This window comes from Hippichthys cyanospilos, chromosome 8, assembly GCF_059441005.1.
Source record: "Hippichthys cyanospilos isolate Australia breed blue-spotted pipefish chromosome 8, RoL_Hcya_1.0, whole genome shotgun sequence".
Taxonomy (NCBI): Eukaryota; Metazoa; Chordata; class Actinopteri; order Syngnathiformes; family Syngnathidae; genus Hippichthys; species Hippichthys cyanospilos.
The window spans coordinates 4996228-5011686 of NC_142376.1; the positions used below are offsets into that span (position 1 = coordinate 4996228).

At 39.5% G+C, this 15459-nt stretch overlaps 1 protein-coding gene across 4 annotated transcripts in view; it reads right to left on the reverse strand.

Annotated features, from left to right (window-relative positions):
- Positions 1-15459, reverse strand: part of LOC148419908 (protocadherin-15-like) — a 226850-nt gene that overhangs the window by 51053 nt on the left and 160338 nt on the right. For all 4 annotated transcript variants that reach the window (XM_088421421.1, XM_088421419.1, XM_088421420.1 and 1 more), the window contains 2 exons: positions 10659-10799; positions 9170-9282 (listed from right to left, as the gene is read on the reverse strand). In XM_088421421.1, coding sequence (XP_088277547.1) covers positions 9170-9282; positions 10659-10799 — 254 coding nt within the window. The remainder of the gene's footprint in view (positions 1-9169; positions 9283-10658; positions 10800-15459) is intronic.

Below are 15459 nucleotides of genomic sequence, written 5' to 3' on the forward strand. Positions count from 1 at the left end.
TGAAACCTCTGCAAAACTTGATGACTTCTTATCATGAATTGTGCTACTGAGGGGAAACGAGCGTTGCTATGCTGTTATACTGTAATTCTGCCCATGCATATTTTATATAAAATTAACGACTTAAATTTCCTTGGTTGATTTTATTGTGATGAATATTATTGGAAAACAAGAAAAAGCATTTTTGGTCCATGTGCACTAAAAGGTAGACATGTCAGTCTTTTAAGGACATATGGAAAATGGACTTTTATTATTTGCATAGGGAAAAAGAAAATTCATCCTGCCTGAAGAAAAATAATCACAAAAAAGACAAACAGTAATCATATTTATACAATAGTGCACATTAGAGAGGGAAAAGTAATCAAGGAGGAAGAAAAATTTATGGCTTCTGAAAATCAGTTTTTAAAGCCATATCGATCAAATTTAACAGCCCTCATTGCCTAAATGTAGCCAGTAGGTTATAAAACAATTCCCAAACATTTTTATGGTGATTGCAGACTAATTACAAAGTTTTAGAAAAGCTGTTTATTGGCTTGAGGATTTTTAAGACTTTTGTACTACAAATATATTGTAAGGGGTCATTTTAAGGATAGTTAGGGCCACACTGTTGGGATTTTTTTCATTTATTTTTTCAATTTTCACAGAGCCCTCAGAATATAAATGAGTAGTGGACTATAATTAAAATATATATTTTTAATGAGAAAATTTTAAGAACAAAAGTAACTACGCTAAACAGTATATATATATATATATATATATATATATATATATATATATATATATATATATATATATATATATATATATATATATATATATATATTTCTGACATTGAAAAAAAAAGACAGATTTTCATTCATCTAGACTTAAAAAGCGGAATTCTGTGTTGCCTTCATTATAGGGTAGAAATCCGATTTTTTGGGGGGGTTCCATAACTTTCAACATTTCAGTTTGCCGACCCATGTTGCAAAAGTGTATTATTATTAATTTATAATGAATGAATATTTGATCATTATTTTTCCACTTTTTAAAATGATTTAAAATGATTTTTAGAATGATTCCAATCTTCAGAAATAGTCTTTGCTTTTTCTTCTTTATTTGGCCGAGCTGTAATAAGGTCGGCCTTATTAACAAATATCAATGTAGAAAACTGTGGCGCAGACATGATTAAGACTGTTTTTAGTCTACCTATTTTTAAAGTCAACTTACCCCACTTGGTCGACTTTTACCCCAGTCCTCGATTACAAAAAAAAAAAAAAAAAAACACTGACTAATAATTACTTTTCATCCAAAAGACTAAACGAAGATGACTGATTTAAAAAAAAAATGTGGTTGGGTGTGTTACATGGCATAACATCAATAATCATCCATTTATAATACAGTATTATTAACCGCTGGGTCAGCCTGGCACGCCAGTGGAGCGACATAGACAGCGATGCGTCTTGACATCGCGCAAACAGACGTGGCGCCTTTTATGTTTTACAGCGGGCGACTAAATCATTTGCCGCCTGGGGGCCTTGCCCGCAGGGAGACATTATTCTCTCCCTAACAAGCTGAATCCCACCGGAGGTGTCGCTGACGTAAATTGGGTGCTCTTCTCACAACAAAGCCCACGAATCATAGACCAGTTTATATTCAGATATGTTTTTTTAAGCAAGTTTTCTATGGCACTATAGTATGTAAAAACGAGGGAAAAAATCTCATAGGTCTTAAAGGGACAAAGTGTAAGATTTGGACCATATTTATTAAAAAGGAAGGAATTAAATGATTGTGAATTTAAAAAACTTGCAAATGAATGTGTTCTTAATGACCAACAGCATTTTTTAAATATAATCATAGGTCAAGTTATCATTCAATTATATTACATTATATTACACTTCTCCGGAGGCGGCCATGTTTGTTATAGCTACGGACAATGGTAAATGCAGCATCTGCAGCACCTCCTGCTGTCCGTGATGAAAAACGGTCTAAATCTTACATACTGTCCCTTTAAAGAGTACCAATATTCAGTGCCATCGATGACTAAATACGTCAAAGAACCATTTTTACCCCGCTGGCAGTGAATGTGTTAACTTTTTCAGTGCCAAGCGTTATTGGAAAAGGAAACGAGTATATTTAGCATTTTCACTCATATTTGAAGGCCAGGTGAATATTGTGTGCTATGTCTATTTAAATATGGGTGCTGCCATTGAAAGACTGACTTCCATTCTTCAGTTACACTTGCATGTAGGTCACAGCTGTGTTATAAGTGTGGAAACACTGCCATTCAATGGTGACAATTGTCACTACAGTACTCAATTGTCTAATATTAGGTAAGCATTAGTCAATAGTGTCAGCTCTTCTCCGAAAAAAAACATATTTGATCAGAATTTTACGATTTATTATTATTACTTTTTTAAAAGACGAGAAGTTTCGTCCATGGTACTGAATGGGTTAAAATGTGACGGTGGATAAAGCCTAAGTGTCATAAATCTTGATTTAATCCTGAAAAATGCCCCTTCCTCTTCAACTTTATGGTGAAGGTCCCGTTTTCATATATTGCTAGTGTCAAACAGAATAAATTCAATAAGCTGTGTGTGTAAATTTAGTTAATTGGTTTAATAAATGGCTTTGATACAAATGGTCTATAGAGAGTCCGCCCATGCATCAAGTGTGGAATTAAAGAGCCAAATAAATCTTCGGTTACGTTCCTATTCCGCAAATAACATCTTTGAACAATCAACTGTGCACTTCCAACCCGCTGAGTTCATTTGATTGAATTTAATGCCTCATTTGAAGTCATTGGGTTAAAGGTGGTTTTTGGAAGTTGGTATCACTTAGTAGCCTCCTCCCTGCCTTTGTCACTTCTCGCTCTGCCCCCTGGTTGCCATGGTAACTAAAGCCGTACTCAGTATCTGCACGAGATGGGAAATAAAAAGTCATTTCATGTAGACTGCCAGAAGTGGATGTTAAGTGTTCTGTATCCTTTGTATGTTTTGACAATGGAATGGCAGACCTTTTATGAAGACACCTGGGAATGTTTTGGAATTGTGGGGGGGTGGGGGTGGGGGGGGGGGGGGGGGGCGATGAAACATAATACGATTCTTTTAAAGGATTCTTCTGAGCTAGACAGTAACACATTGGAAAAAAAGGATAAATCCAACTTCTAAAGAATTTTGGGAGGGGCAAAGGCCAAGTAGGTTTTATTCAAATGTATTTGGCGCCACAGTACAACTACCGTATTTTCCGCACCGGATTATAAGGTGCACCCTCAATTAATGACATAATTTAAAACTTTTTCCGTATATAAGGCGCGCCGGATTATAAGGCACACCCTCAATTAATGACATATTTTAAAACTTTTTCAATCACGATATAGTAATACTCAAAGTAATAACAATAATAACTCAAATCATAACTCTCAATAGCATAATAAGTGAATGTCAATATGAGCAACCTTGTTCAACTGTAAACACACAAAAGAAACAGGTAAAGCTTACTTTATCATTTCATTCCCCATCTACGAATCCCAATCTCAATATTGGTCCACTTATAAGGCGCACCGGATTATAAGGTGCACCATCAGCTTTTAAAAAAAAAATAAGGTTTTTAGGTGCGCCTTATAGTGCGGAAACTACGATAATCACTTTCATTATTGTACAATAAATAATGGAATTATTCAGAAAAAAATAATAGATATCTCTAGTAGAAGCCTGAATAATTGATGTGCAGTGAAAAATGGACCATGCGACCATTGATTATGTGGATGATAAATAATGTATTTATGAAAATTAAAGCATTTAAAATCGGATTAACTGTGCGACGATTTGCAACCAGATACAAACGTTACACCACAAGATCGATTGAGCTAATGCCGTAAATACTGTGAGCGAATTCTGCCAATGAACTCAAAAAGGAGATTAAAAAGTCGATCGCTCATCGGCTCCCCTCGGACACGCGCGTCGATCAACACAGCTGATTACAGGAGAGACGACTTCATGCGACTGAAGGGCGGGAGTGTGCCAGAGCGGCCACGACCAACCGTGAATCTATTCCAATACTTTTGTCGAAAAACACATCATAATATAAGAAAATGAAATATCCAACTTGATCACAAATTGTGTTTACTGAAGCACTTTATCGATTCACGCAAACATAGTAGCGTACCAACACTAGCCAACGTGCTAAAGTACCGTATTTTTTGGACTATAACCGCCACTTTTTTCTTATGTTTTGAGCCCTGCGGTTTATAATCCAGTGCGGCTTATCTGTTTGTTTTGTTTTGTTTTTTTGCTAGCCATTATGGAACAACTAGAAAATAGAACTGAAAAGATGTGACTCAATGGCAGTGCTAAAAAAGAGCTATTTAGTGATTTCCACATTTAGGGGGTATTTTGGGGTATTAAAGCATTTATTAAGAATTTTGCGGAAATTCGGGTTACCTAGCCAGCGCCGGAACGGAACTCGCTGGTAACCCGCGAACTGCCTGTATTATTACGACATTTTAAATCCTTGCTTGCTGGCATATGTACACAGGCAAACAAATCTGCGCCACGTATCCCAAACAAGCAGCCTTAATCCTCCAAAAATCATTTCACAATTACAAGTAACAGCTATACGTTGCACTTTATTATTTGCACTCTATTTTATGAGCCGCTTACATAAACAGCTCATGCTGCTATGATCTGAAAAGCTCCTCAACAAATGGCAGGTGTGGCGCGACGGCATAAACAGCGGTCGGGGCCATTTATTGTAGCTAACAACGACTGGGAGGCCCTCATTTCCCTCTGACAGATGGACGGGACCGACCATAAAGCCCGGGCAGAAATCATTAAGCCGGCCGAAACCCAGCAGAGCCGTTTTGATTGTGTGCCCCCGAGCTGCAGGCATAACTTACCTGATTGCTCATATAACTTAGTGCCTGCGCGGTGACAGACGTGAGCTTCTCTGGACATTTACACGGTGATTTGTGCTCGCTTCTCTTTGGGGAGAAATAGCCCGGCTGAGGGATGAGCCGGCTCTGCGATCAAAAGAGCAGAGCAGATTGGACACCCTCGGCAGGAGAGAGGCCGGTCGGGTAGGAGAGGCTCCGGCACCTGGCTAACGTTTTTCATGGCTCAACGATTTGGGGTCGGGCCAGCTGCCGCCGCCGCTAAGCCGACGGCGCCCCCCGCGGACGCGCCGGCTTGCGGTCTCGACCTTCTGCGAGGGTCGGACGAGCGGCGCTAATCAAAAGTGTTGATCAATGACTCAGCCGGCGGTGACGCCGCCGTGCATGTTCAGCGACGGATGAAGAAAACATTGAGGGGAGTGAGGCTGTATCAGGATTTATAGACCCTGTCACCTGTACTTCTAGCTTGCAACAACTCATTTTGCGTCACGAGTACGCAAACGTGACCCACAAACTTTTCCACTTGTCTATAAACAATACCTATCGACGCTAGCGTAGCAGCTAAACCTGATCTCAAACTTTACCTCGCAGGAAACTGCTGCTACGCTAGCATAGTAAGCTAGTATAGCAACTTTATCACACTGGAAACAGAAACTATGCTAGTATAGCAAGTGCTGCTAAATTAGCATAGCAACTGCTCATATGTTAGACCACAGGTGTCAAACTCCAGTCCTCGAGGGCCAGTATCCTACATGTTTTCAAACCCCTTTCCCTCCAAAACACCTGATTCAAATGATTGGGATCAATTTGAAGCTCCTGCAGACCTTGCTAATGAGCTAATCATTTGAATCGGGTGTGTTGGGGAAAGAAAACCTGAAACATGCAGGATGCCGGCCCTCGAGGACTGGAGTTTGACACCTATGTGTTAGACGGTATGATACTTTTGATACTACTGTAGAACACGGGCTTCAAACTCAAGGCCCAGGGGCCAGATACGACCCGCCACATCATTTTAGCGTGCTGTGACCTGGATGTACCCCGCTGTCTATTGTTTACAAACATTACAACAATAAAATCCAAACTCCTTGGCAAAGCTAATCCTGCTTGTGATAAACGCGGTCACAGAGGTATTACGTTTTTACCCTAAGGAGGTAACTGCATGACTTATAAAATGAATTTTCCAGAATGGACTGCATCTGTGGCTTTGAAGTCGCTCTGGACATTTGCCCGTACTGTTGTGGAAGCACTCAAATATGAAACAAAATCACTTATTCACCAACTGCCTTTCATATGAATTGAAAAGTGAGTAGCTCCGCCGATGCTCGTTAAGTGCCGACTTTTGAGATACACCCGCAGCAGCTGGGATGAGCATCCACTGCCGTGCATTTCTAGCGAAGGGAGCTTTTTTTAGGATACAACTTTCCTGTGGGATGTCATTAAATCATGCGGGTGTACCAAATGTTGCGACTGGTAACCGTACAGAAAATCCACAAAAGAGAACCGGATGGGCATATTTGCGCACGACTCCGTCATTGTGTTGACAGCTGTGTCTTGCCTCAGTCTGCCTAATGGCATGTCAAATTCAGTTACGCCGGCTCGTCTGCCGACGCCGACTGACAAGCCGGCTCGTAAATCAATCCACTTAAAAGGAGCGGTTCCATTAAGCCTCGCAGGAGCCAACTTTGCCATCAGTCCTTCGGCGTATTGGGAATCACCTGAGACAGGTGCCGACTGCGAGTATGCAACGCGGCATATTACGGGCCGCCCAAGCCGACGGCGTAATGAGCGAGTTCTTCAAAGCCGCTTCGGATGCGCTGTTAATAATCCATGTGTGCTTTAATTATAAATCACGCCGCAGACTCCTTCCTGAGTCACTGCAACATCAGCCTTTTGTCGGGCCACGCTCGGACGCGCACCGTCTGGCGTGGCAGCCCGTCGGCATCGTTGAGAATTAGGAGTTTTGCCCTTTCTGACAGTTTAATTGTGCCGGTGCTTAAGCCTGCCAAACGGAGATTCTAATCGATGCACGGTACATCTTAAATCACCTCTAAAACGTGAGACTAGAGATGAAAAAATTGGAACGTCAGCTTTTAAGCACCTATCTCACCGACTTCCTGTCTGAACTTTGGTGAATGTCGGCTCTTGTAATCTGGCCGAGCTTTGTTCGGGGCTCTCGCATTAGCCGGACCTTTGCGAATGTCTGCGATCGTCTGGTGACCGTTTGGCAATCTCTGGTGACATCTGGCGACCGTCTGCCTTGAATAAACCCCGAGGAAATCAAAGGAACTGCTACCCTCGCTAACACTCACCCTTAGGTGGTAAATGGTAAATATACTTTCACTTATTTTACCTTGGATACTCAAAGCGTTTACCTACTGATGACTGAAGATCAGGAGCAACTGGGGGTTCGGTGTTTTGCTCAAAGACACTTGAACATGGTCTTAATGGTCGAGGGATCGAACCCACAGCCTCCCAGCTGGGAGACGACCACTCTACCACCGAGCCGTGCCGCCCCGTAAAGGTGGGATAGGGCTTTAACTTTCATGGAGAGAGAAAGGACTCAATATTTTGGTAACCATTAAATGGACTTTCTCTTATGTAGCGCTTTTCTACCTTAGGTACTCCAAAGGGTTCTACATTTAGTACTCATTCACAAACTGATGATGTAGCAAAACGAGGTTCAGCGTCTTGCTCAAGGACACTTCGACACGGTCACGATGATTGGGGGGATCTCTCGATTGGAGACAACCACGCTACTGAGCATATGCCGCCCCGATCAATTTTTGTTCTGTGGACCAGTTTCACGTCAAACGTGCAAGGATTTTCTAGGCTTATACAATTGTTGGGAACATGACTCAAAACTTTTTTCCTCCCCTATCACTCAATTTTTTTTTTCTCACCTAAGACCTCATAGCGCCTTTTAGCGAGTACCGACAGGCCTTTAGGTCCAGCCTCCAGCGTCCAGCGTCCAGCGTCCGTTTCTTGGACAGTTTGTGCCTGTCAAGTGAAATGCCATTGCCTTGTACTTGTGCAGGTGTAATGACAAGAAACCATGAGTCCTGTACCTTGTACAATATTCTGGACAGCATAAAAATAAAACTCTCAATTACTGAAGCCATCCCACTGAATTGCGAACATCGCCGAACGTAGCAAATTATGCGCTGTTAGCGTCCAGAATCGGTTGACAAATTGTTTGGAATTAGTCGTATTTATTGCCATTATCGCAAGCACATTTTCAATGTTAAAAATTCCGTTTCAAACCTTTTTTTTCCACCAAGATGCATATACATAATGTTTGTGATACCGTTGTAAACTGCGTCGGCAAAGTTATTTCCTTTGGAAAAACCATTCAGCCCTATCTGCGGGCGCTTGTGTTCTGTCTCAGGTCTCTCGGCGCACTCTAAATTTCTGAACCGCAACGCAATGAGTGGGGTTGACATGTAGCAGCGCATACGCGGAACATATTCTCCAACGCGGAATTCAAAGACTACGGTTCCACAGTGACAAAAAGGTAGAAGAGATATGCGTGGACATGGGCAGACAAAAACTCTCCTCTCTTCTTACATTTAATGAATACCCAGTTTTACAGTCCATGTTGGACACACAAGGACTCCCAGAAGAAGAAAAAAAAAAGTTGTGAACCAGTTCATGAAGAATATTTATGAAGACAAGGGTCAGCCTGCACCAACCTGTACGTTTTTTGTTACATTATATGAATTCAATCGGGCAGCAGCTTTCTTTATTTTGACTCCTATTTTCTCCATCTATATATCAAGCCAATAAACAGTGACTCAAAATCAATATCACTTTGCCAAAACATTGCATTTTGTCGCGAAATGACAAAGACGAGACGCTCATATATTTGCGGATTTTACGATGCGAAAAATTATACTTCCTTTAAGGCCTTTATCTGCACCTCATAGTGTGGAATTTATAATCTCGGAATGCCATGTTTTGACTAGTAGGGACGCGTAGAACATATTCGTTAAAGAACATTTTTGGGTTGACCAGTCTGAACTCATTGACTGCCATTGACGGCTATGGATGCCAAAAATCCATTGTAAGTGGATTTTTCCGCCGCAATGATTTACGACAAGCACCCTGAATATCCAGTCCGTATTTACACTGGAAACTGATTAATGTGGCGAAAAACGAGCATGACAATGACACAGGAGCAGAATGTAGGCCAAAGCAGTTGACGCGCGTCATTAATTCCAAATGAGGAGACTCGCAGCAATAAATATTTGACAAAGCAGGTGAATATTAATTCAACATGTTGAATCGTCATCTACGTGCACTCACCTGTACTCCTCCTGCGTGAAGATGGGAATGCGTGAGGGCTGAAGGACAGTGATCTCCACCAAGGTACCGTTTGACTTGACTGGCTCGCCGTCATCAAAGGCGATGACAAACAACTGCACGCACACACACACAGTGGCGAGATATAACACGTTGTTTACGGCATCCGCCATGATTCATTTCACGAGCACAAGGAGGAGGACTGGAGAGAGGGAACATTTTTGTAACGATGTAGTGGCCGAGACATCCTTATTAGAACAAAATGTCCGACAGAAGCTGTTTCTCGCTTTAAAAAATATGTTTAAAAATAAGTAATAAACAGGACGGGTCACCTTGAGATGATGGGTTTATGCAACAGGCGGTGAGTGTTCATATCACTGCTTGTAAACACTCCAGAAAAAATGATGTCATATAGTGAACATATGCCACGAATACAAAACTATTTTTTTTTTGGTTTGATCACTTTTTTTTAATCTACAAAGCAGAACATTTTGAAATAATGACAAAACTAGCACCTGACCAATTAATCGTTTAAATCGGCCATATTTAGTAAAGTCATGAACAATAATTCTCAATTATATTAACTTTTTACCTTTATATACTCCAGTGCTTCTCAATTATAATTTGCCAAGCCCCCCCAGGAAAAAGAAAACTTTTTGCCTCCCCCCAACTCGACACACTGCCTCTAAATAAGATTATTATCGATAAAAAATTGTATAGGTGTACCTAAAGCCGTTTTAATCCTTGTTTTTTTTTTATAGCTATTTTTGAATATACATTTTTTCCTTCAACCACTCAAAATTGTTCAGTAGCATCTGTGCTATCCATATATGTGTAGGTTAAAATTATTAACACCCATAAAAAAATTGAAAAATGGTATGGTTTGTCTTTGTAGTCTGTGACATGAAGATGAAACCTTAATTGACTGGTCTCTACTGCCACCTACTGTCTTGAGGTAAAATACAAGTCAACAAAGAATTTTATGTTTTTTTGACATAGTTTGACCACCGCTCTACGAATTATTGCAAAAATTACAGGAAAATCAATGTAATAAATCCTATTAAAATGCATCTCAAAAATTGTAATTATAATGGTTTTATATGGTCCAAAATTTGGACAATGGTGATTTTGGTCCACAAAATCTCACACATCCAGCTGCAATAACATAGAAATATCACAATTGTTGCATTTTGAAATGTAATACGTTTTAATCATCGACTGGAAATTTCAGCTCCCTAATGTTTTTTTCCCACATTGATTCTTGAACGATATCATAAAAAAAATCCATCATTTGTAACACAACACCGCAAGGGTTTTTTGTTTTATTTAAAATCTCCAGTACCCCCTGAAGTTCCTTCAAGTACCCCCAGGGGTACAAGTGCCCACATTTGAGAACCACTGATTTGGGGGGTACTTTGCTAAACAAAAAACCTTTCACATAGGGGACATCTTTGAAATGGGTTTGTGAACCACTCCGCTAGCCTGTACTCACCTTGAAAGTAAGGCTGGGCTCCTCATTGAGGTTGACCTTAGTGACGATCCTTCCGGTCACTTCTTCCACATCAAAGATACTCCCGCTGTACGGCGACCTGTCTTGGTCCACTCTGTAGCGCACAAAACTGGCTGGAGTGCCCTGAAAAACATAAAAAAAGAGAGAAGGAAGATATCAAACGAGATTACGCTAGTAATCTCACAAAATGAAAACAGGGGAATCGAGTATAAAATGCTTGTAACGAACCGAATTACATCCAAAATTTTCCGGTGAAATTTTCCGTGACCCCGAACGATTAATTTTGTTATAGTTTCCTCATCTCATTTCTCTTAATACTCTTGGTTGCACTGCTTTGTATAAAATAAATCATCTGTTATTTATGGATTCAGTGTTCTTGAGATGTTGCTTATTGGGAAGGAAAAAAAAAGAGGGGGGGGGGGGGGGGTACGCTTCTTTATTAAATTCAACCCTGCAGTCCCCGGAATAAATCACTTGCATTAATAATTAGTAGGCGCCGGATGTTAACAGTGACACTTAAATTAAGATTAAACACACTTCCTGATTGCTGATCATCTTAATAGTTTTTCACACAGCAGTTTCTTCCCTAAGGACAGAACTGATCTTTTAATAAAATTTCCTTTTTCTCGCTCTCTCTCTCTCTCTCTCTCTCTCTCTCTCGCCCGAGATGATCTGTTGCCTTGGGGAACGGCCAGTCTAGGGGCAACAGCGACGAGATAAAAAAAAGAAAAAAAAAACACAAGTATGACCATCCATGTCCCTGAAGGGGCTTTTTCTCACACACATTTATCTCTAAGGGGTTAGGAAACCTCAGGAAACTCTCAAGGGGATTTGCAGGGCAATGTAAAAGATGTCAGAGTGGATCAACAATAAAACCGGAGAATAATGTTTGCACTGTATCGTATAACCAGCAGAATGGCAGCCGCTTCGGTCAGTAAACATTATATCTGCGTAATATACTAGCATGAGCAGTTTCATCAGCTCCATTTTTGATAGTTTGCTTTCTGATCATTCTTATTTTATTATTCTTTTGTGTGAGGATAATCTGATCAAGGTCACCTTTAAAAGAAGAGGTAGGAAAAAAACAGAACACACAAAACGACTTAAATGAGGTGCACTGTTAGCATGAAAATGCCTTAAATGCCTGATGACGGAGAAAAATAGGTTAACAAAAACACTATACATGTTACTGACTAATTTAAAATCCAGTAAAAAAACAAACATAGTAAAAAAACAAACATCATTATCTTAGGTAGCCAGTAAGCTTATGGATTGGAGGTATCTATTTGCTGGAATGCTATTGAATATATATATATATATATATATATATATATATATATATATATATATATATATATATATATATATATATGCCTGTTTGACACAAACATCAAGCAATTACGTAACAATGCCTGAAGAGGGAGGCAAGACAACATAAACACAGCTAACCCTAACCCCACAGGTCATGAGAATTGTTGATGCACTAAAGACGTTGATGCAAAAAAAGATGTAAAGGGATGAAAAAGACTTCTACTTCACATTGTGAAAAAAACATAAGCCAGGGACGCCATGACCCTTAGTTCAATTGTGTGTGTGTGTGAATTTTCTGTGATTTTCTAAACCCTCAACAACACAAACAATAAATAAAACACTTCACAAATTGATAACTTAATGCCTCGTCTCTTGAGAGATATGTACAAGTATGTCTTTGAGAGTAAATGAGATCAGTCCGAGTATTTGTTATTAGATCAGCACAACTCATTTCTAATGCTGATAAAACCTTGAGGATATGCCTGAATGTGCTTATAAAAACACTGTTATGTTGATTGACAATTAAAGTGAGTAATCCATGTCCATGTGCAAGGTAACCAAAATCCCATTATCAGTAAGAATCATTACCTTAAACTAGCTTGTTAGCTGTTGCAGCACAGTTAGCTTGCCTGGTTATTTGCTGGAGTTGTCAAGATTAATACTGCATATTTTTACATTCTATTAGAATCGCTGAAATATTCTCCTCACTCAAAAGCCTGATTATCACAGCTACAACTGCTAAAACCATTTTTAATAAGAACTTTATGGGCCATATCTTTCATGTTTCACAAAGACCCATCCGTCATTTTTGCAGAGGTTGTAGAGTTGTCAATGTAGCAGCAGTCAATAATGCCAAACGAGTCCAGATGTCGCTAAAAAAAAAAAAAAAAAAAAGAAAGAAAAAAACGCTGTGCAGATTAATCGCTCACTGACGCCCCTTTATCAATCACTGATAAAGCCCACCCGTCGTGGTTCCCTGTTGGGATAATCATTGCTCATTTGAGCCTGGTTTGATGCCTGATTCTTGTTCATCACCAATAATGATGAACCCTAAATACATTTCCCGAGCATTTCATGCATCATATGGGAAGTGTTCAGCAGTTTGTTTTCAACACCCTAAAGTGGTATGGATGTGTTTTTACAGACAATGTTAGCCGTATCAGTATATTATAAAAATGCATCAAAAAAACTGTAACGAATACTTACCATATTTTCCGCATTATAAGGTGCACTAGATTTCATATATATGGCGCACCGCTTTATAAGGCACATAGAATAGAAGTTACAGAAGCGGCTGGGGTTGCGTTATGCATCCACAAGATGGAGCTGAGCTAAAGGGAATGTCAACAAAACAATGTCAAACTTTATTAATAGACAATCAGAAATGAAGAATAAAGATGATTTGTGGAAAGTACTAACTGAAGAATGGGAAAAAATACCGCTTGATTACGTAAGAAGATGGTTTAGATCATTGCCAAGACAAATTAAGTTTACATGACTCAAAATATATAATTATGTTGCTATAAAAAGGCAATTAAAAAAAGTTAAAAATTACTTCGTAAAAACTGAAGTTTTTACATTGCAATTATGTTATTTCATTTTTTCGTCACCCAAAAATAAAAACCTGCGGTTTATGCACCATATAAGGCGCACCGGATTATAAGCCTTAGAAAATCGAAAGCTTTTAGCTACACCTTGTAATGCGAAATATACGGTATCGGAAGGGCTGTGATTTTGTGATTTTTCTTGAGGCGTTTCATAACCTGGATTTTTTGAGACCTTTTACATAGAGGAACCACTGAATAACTTTTTTTCACCACCCAAGAAAATTTCAAAAGTTGGACAATCAATAGTATGATTCATAATGCCAGCCTGAACACATTATGCCATTACCATTAGCAAAATAAAAGTCATATCAGCTGAGTACTTCATAAAAGCATCTGTGATGACTTCCCATCTACAGTAATTGCGGGAGGGACATTCAACTTCAAGTGCTAACTAATCTAAATTACCTCCCAGTCCACCACATTACATCTTACTAACCGCGCACCAAAAAAAAAAACATGAAAAGAAGCGCGAACAAATGGCGGGAGCACATTTTCAGCTGCAATAGTTTTTTTTTTGGGGGGGGGATCATAAATAACAAACCTTTCAAACACGACCATGAGGAATAATGCATTCAGGAGCATTTGTCTCCATGGTAATCTCATTCAGAGTGATGGAGCACCAGATGAAAACACGGTCCACTTTTAGACATCACCAACGTCACTTCTCCTGCGGTGTAAACTGGATAGATATTTGTCTAACCATAAAACTAACGGGGCTGGTCCGTACTGTTAGGAACTTTTGACAGAGATGTAGTAGACGGTCTGGCCGCGATACATATTGTATTAGCCTTTGACGGGCACTCTGTCAATAAAATGCTTTGAGCCCCAGGTCAATAAGAGACTGGGTTAGTCCACTCCTGTTAGGAAATCCAATTGGCGTGTCAGTCAAAGCCCGAATGTGCGTCACCGACACGTTCGTTCCCGTATGCTGACCACGTAGCCGCGCTCGGGGTAGGTTGTGTTCTCGTATCGCAGGAGGTTTGGAAAAAGGTTTTTGTACACTGGTACGCCTTGGGCAGAAGGGAAGTGAAAAGAGGATTGAAATTCAAAGCAAAGGATGTGTCGCCCGGTGAATTCCTCAAAAACAAAAACAAAATGTGGATGGATTGAGATATGGGAAATTAAAAGTGAAATGAGTGGAGCACACCACGCTATAAATATACTCAAATGTAATAAGCCGCCCCCCCCAAACAAAAAATTAAAAAAAATGGAATTTAAAATGTCATCCTTTCTTATTCTATTTAATTCATATTTTGCCGCTCATGCTGGTGCTCACTTTGGCCACCAGGGGCAGTATAACAGACAGTCATATTAAAGTTGGGCTTGTCTTGAATTAAACCTTTTCAATAGATTATTATCTATTAAAATTGGATATGCATACCTGAAACTGTCCTTTTTCACATTAACAAAAGGAAGGAGCAGATATAAAGTAACTTTCAACAACTGTTAACTACTTTTTTTCAGCCTTTATACAGGTTAAAGGTTTGTCTAAGCAGAAAAAATGTTGATAAAAATCACAGGAAAATCAGCCAATAAATCTTTTAAGTACCAATCTCACAGACTACAGGAAAACCAATGGAATAAACCTTATTAAAAGGCATTGAAAAAGTGTAATTATACTGGTTTCATATGGTCCAAAATTTGGACAAGGATTATTTATGTATACAAAATCTCGCACGCACAGCTGCAATCACATAGAAATGTCACAAATTTTGAAATTTTAAATGTTTCGATCATCTGCTGGAGATTTCAGCTCCCTCGTGTTTTTCTTTTAATTCTTTGTATAAAAAAAATCTAAGGAATGAGCATAATTTGTAACATAAAGCCACAAGGGTAAAAAGAAAACATAAGAATTTTGTCGGAAT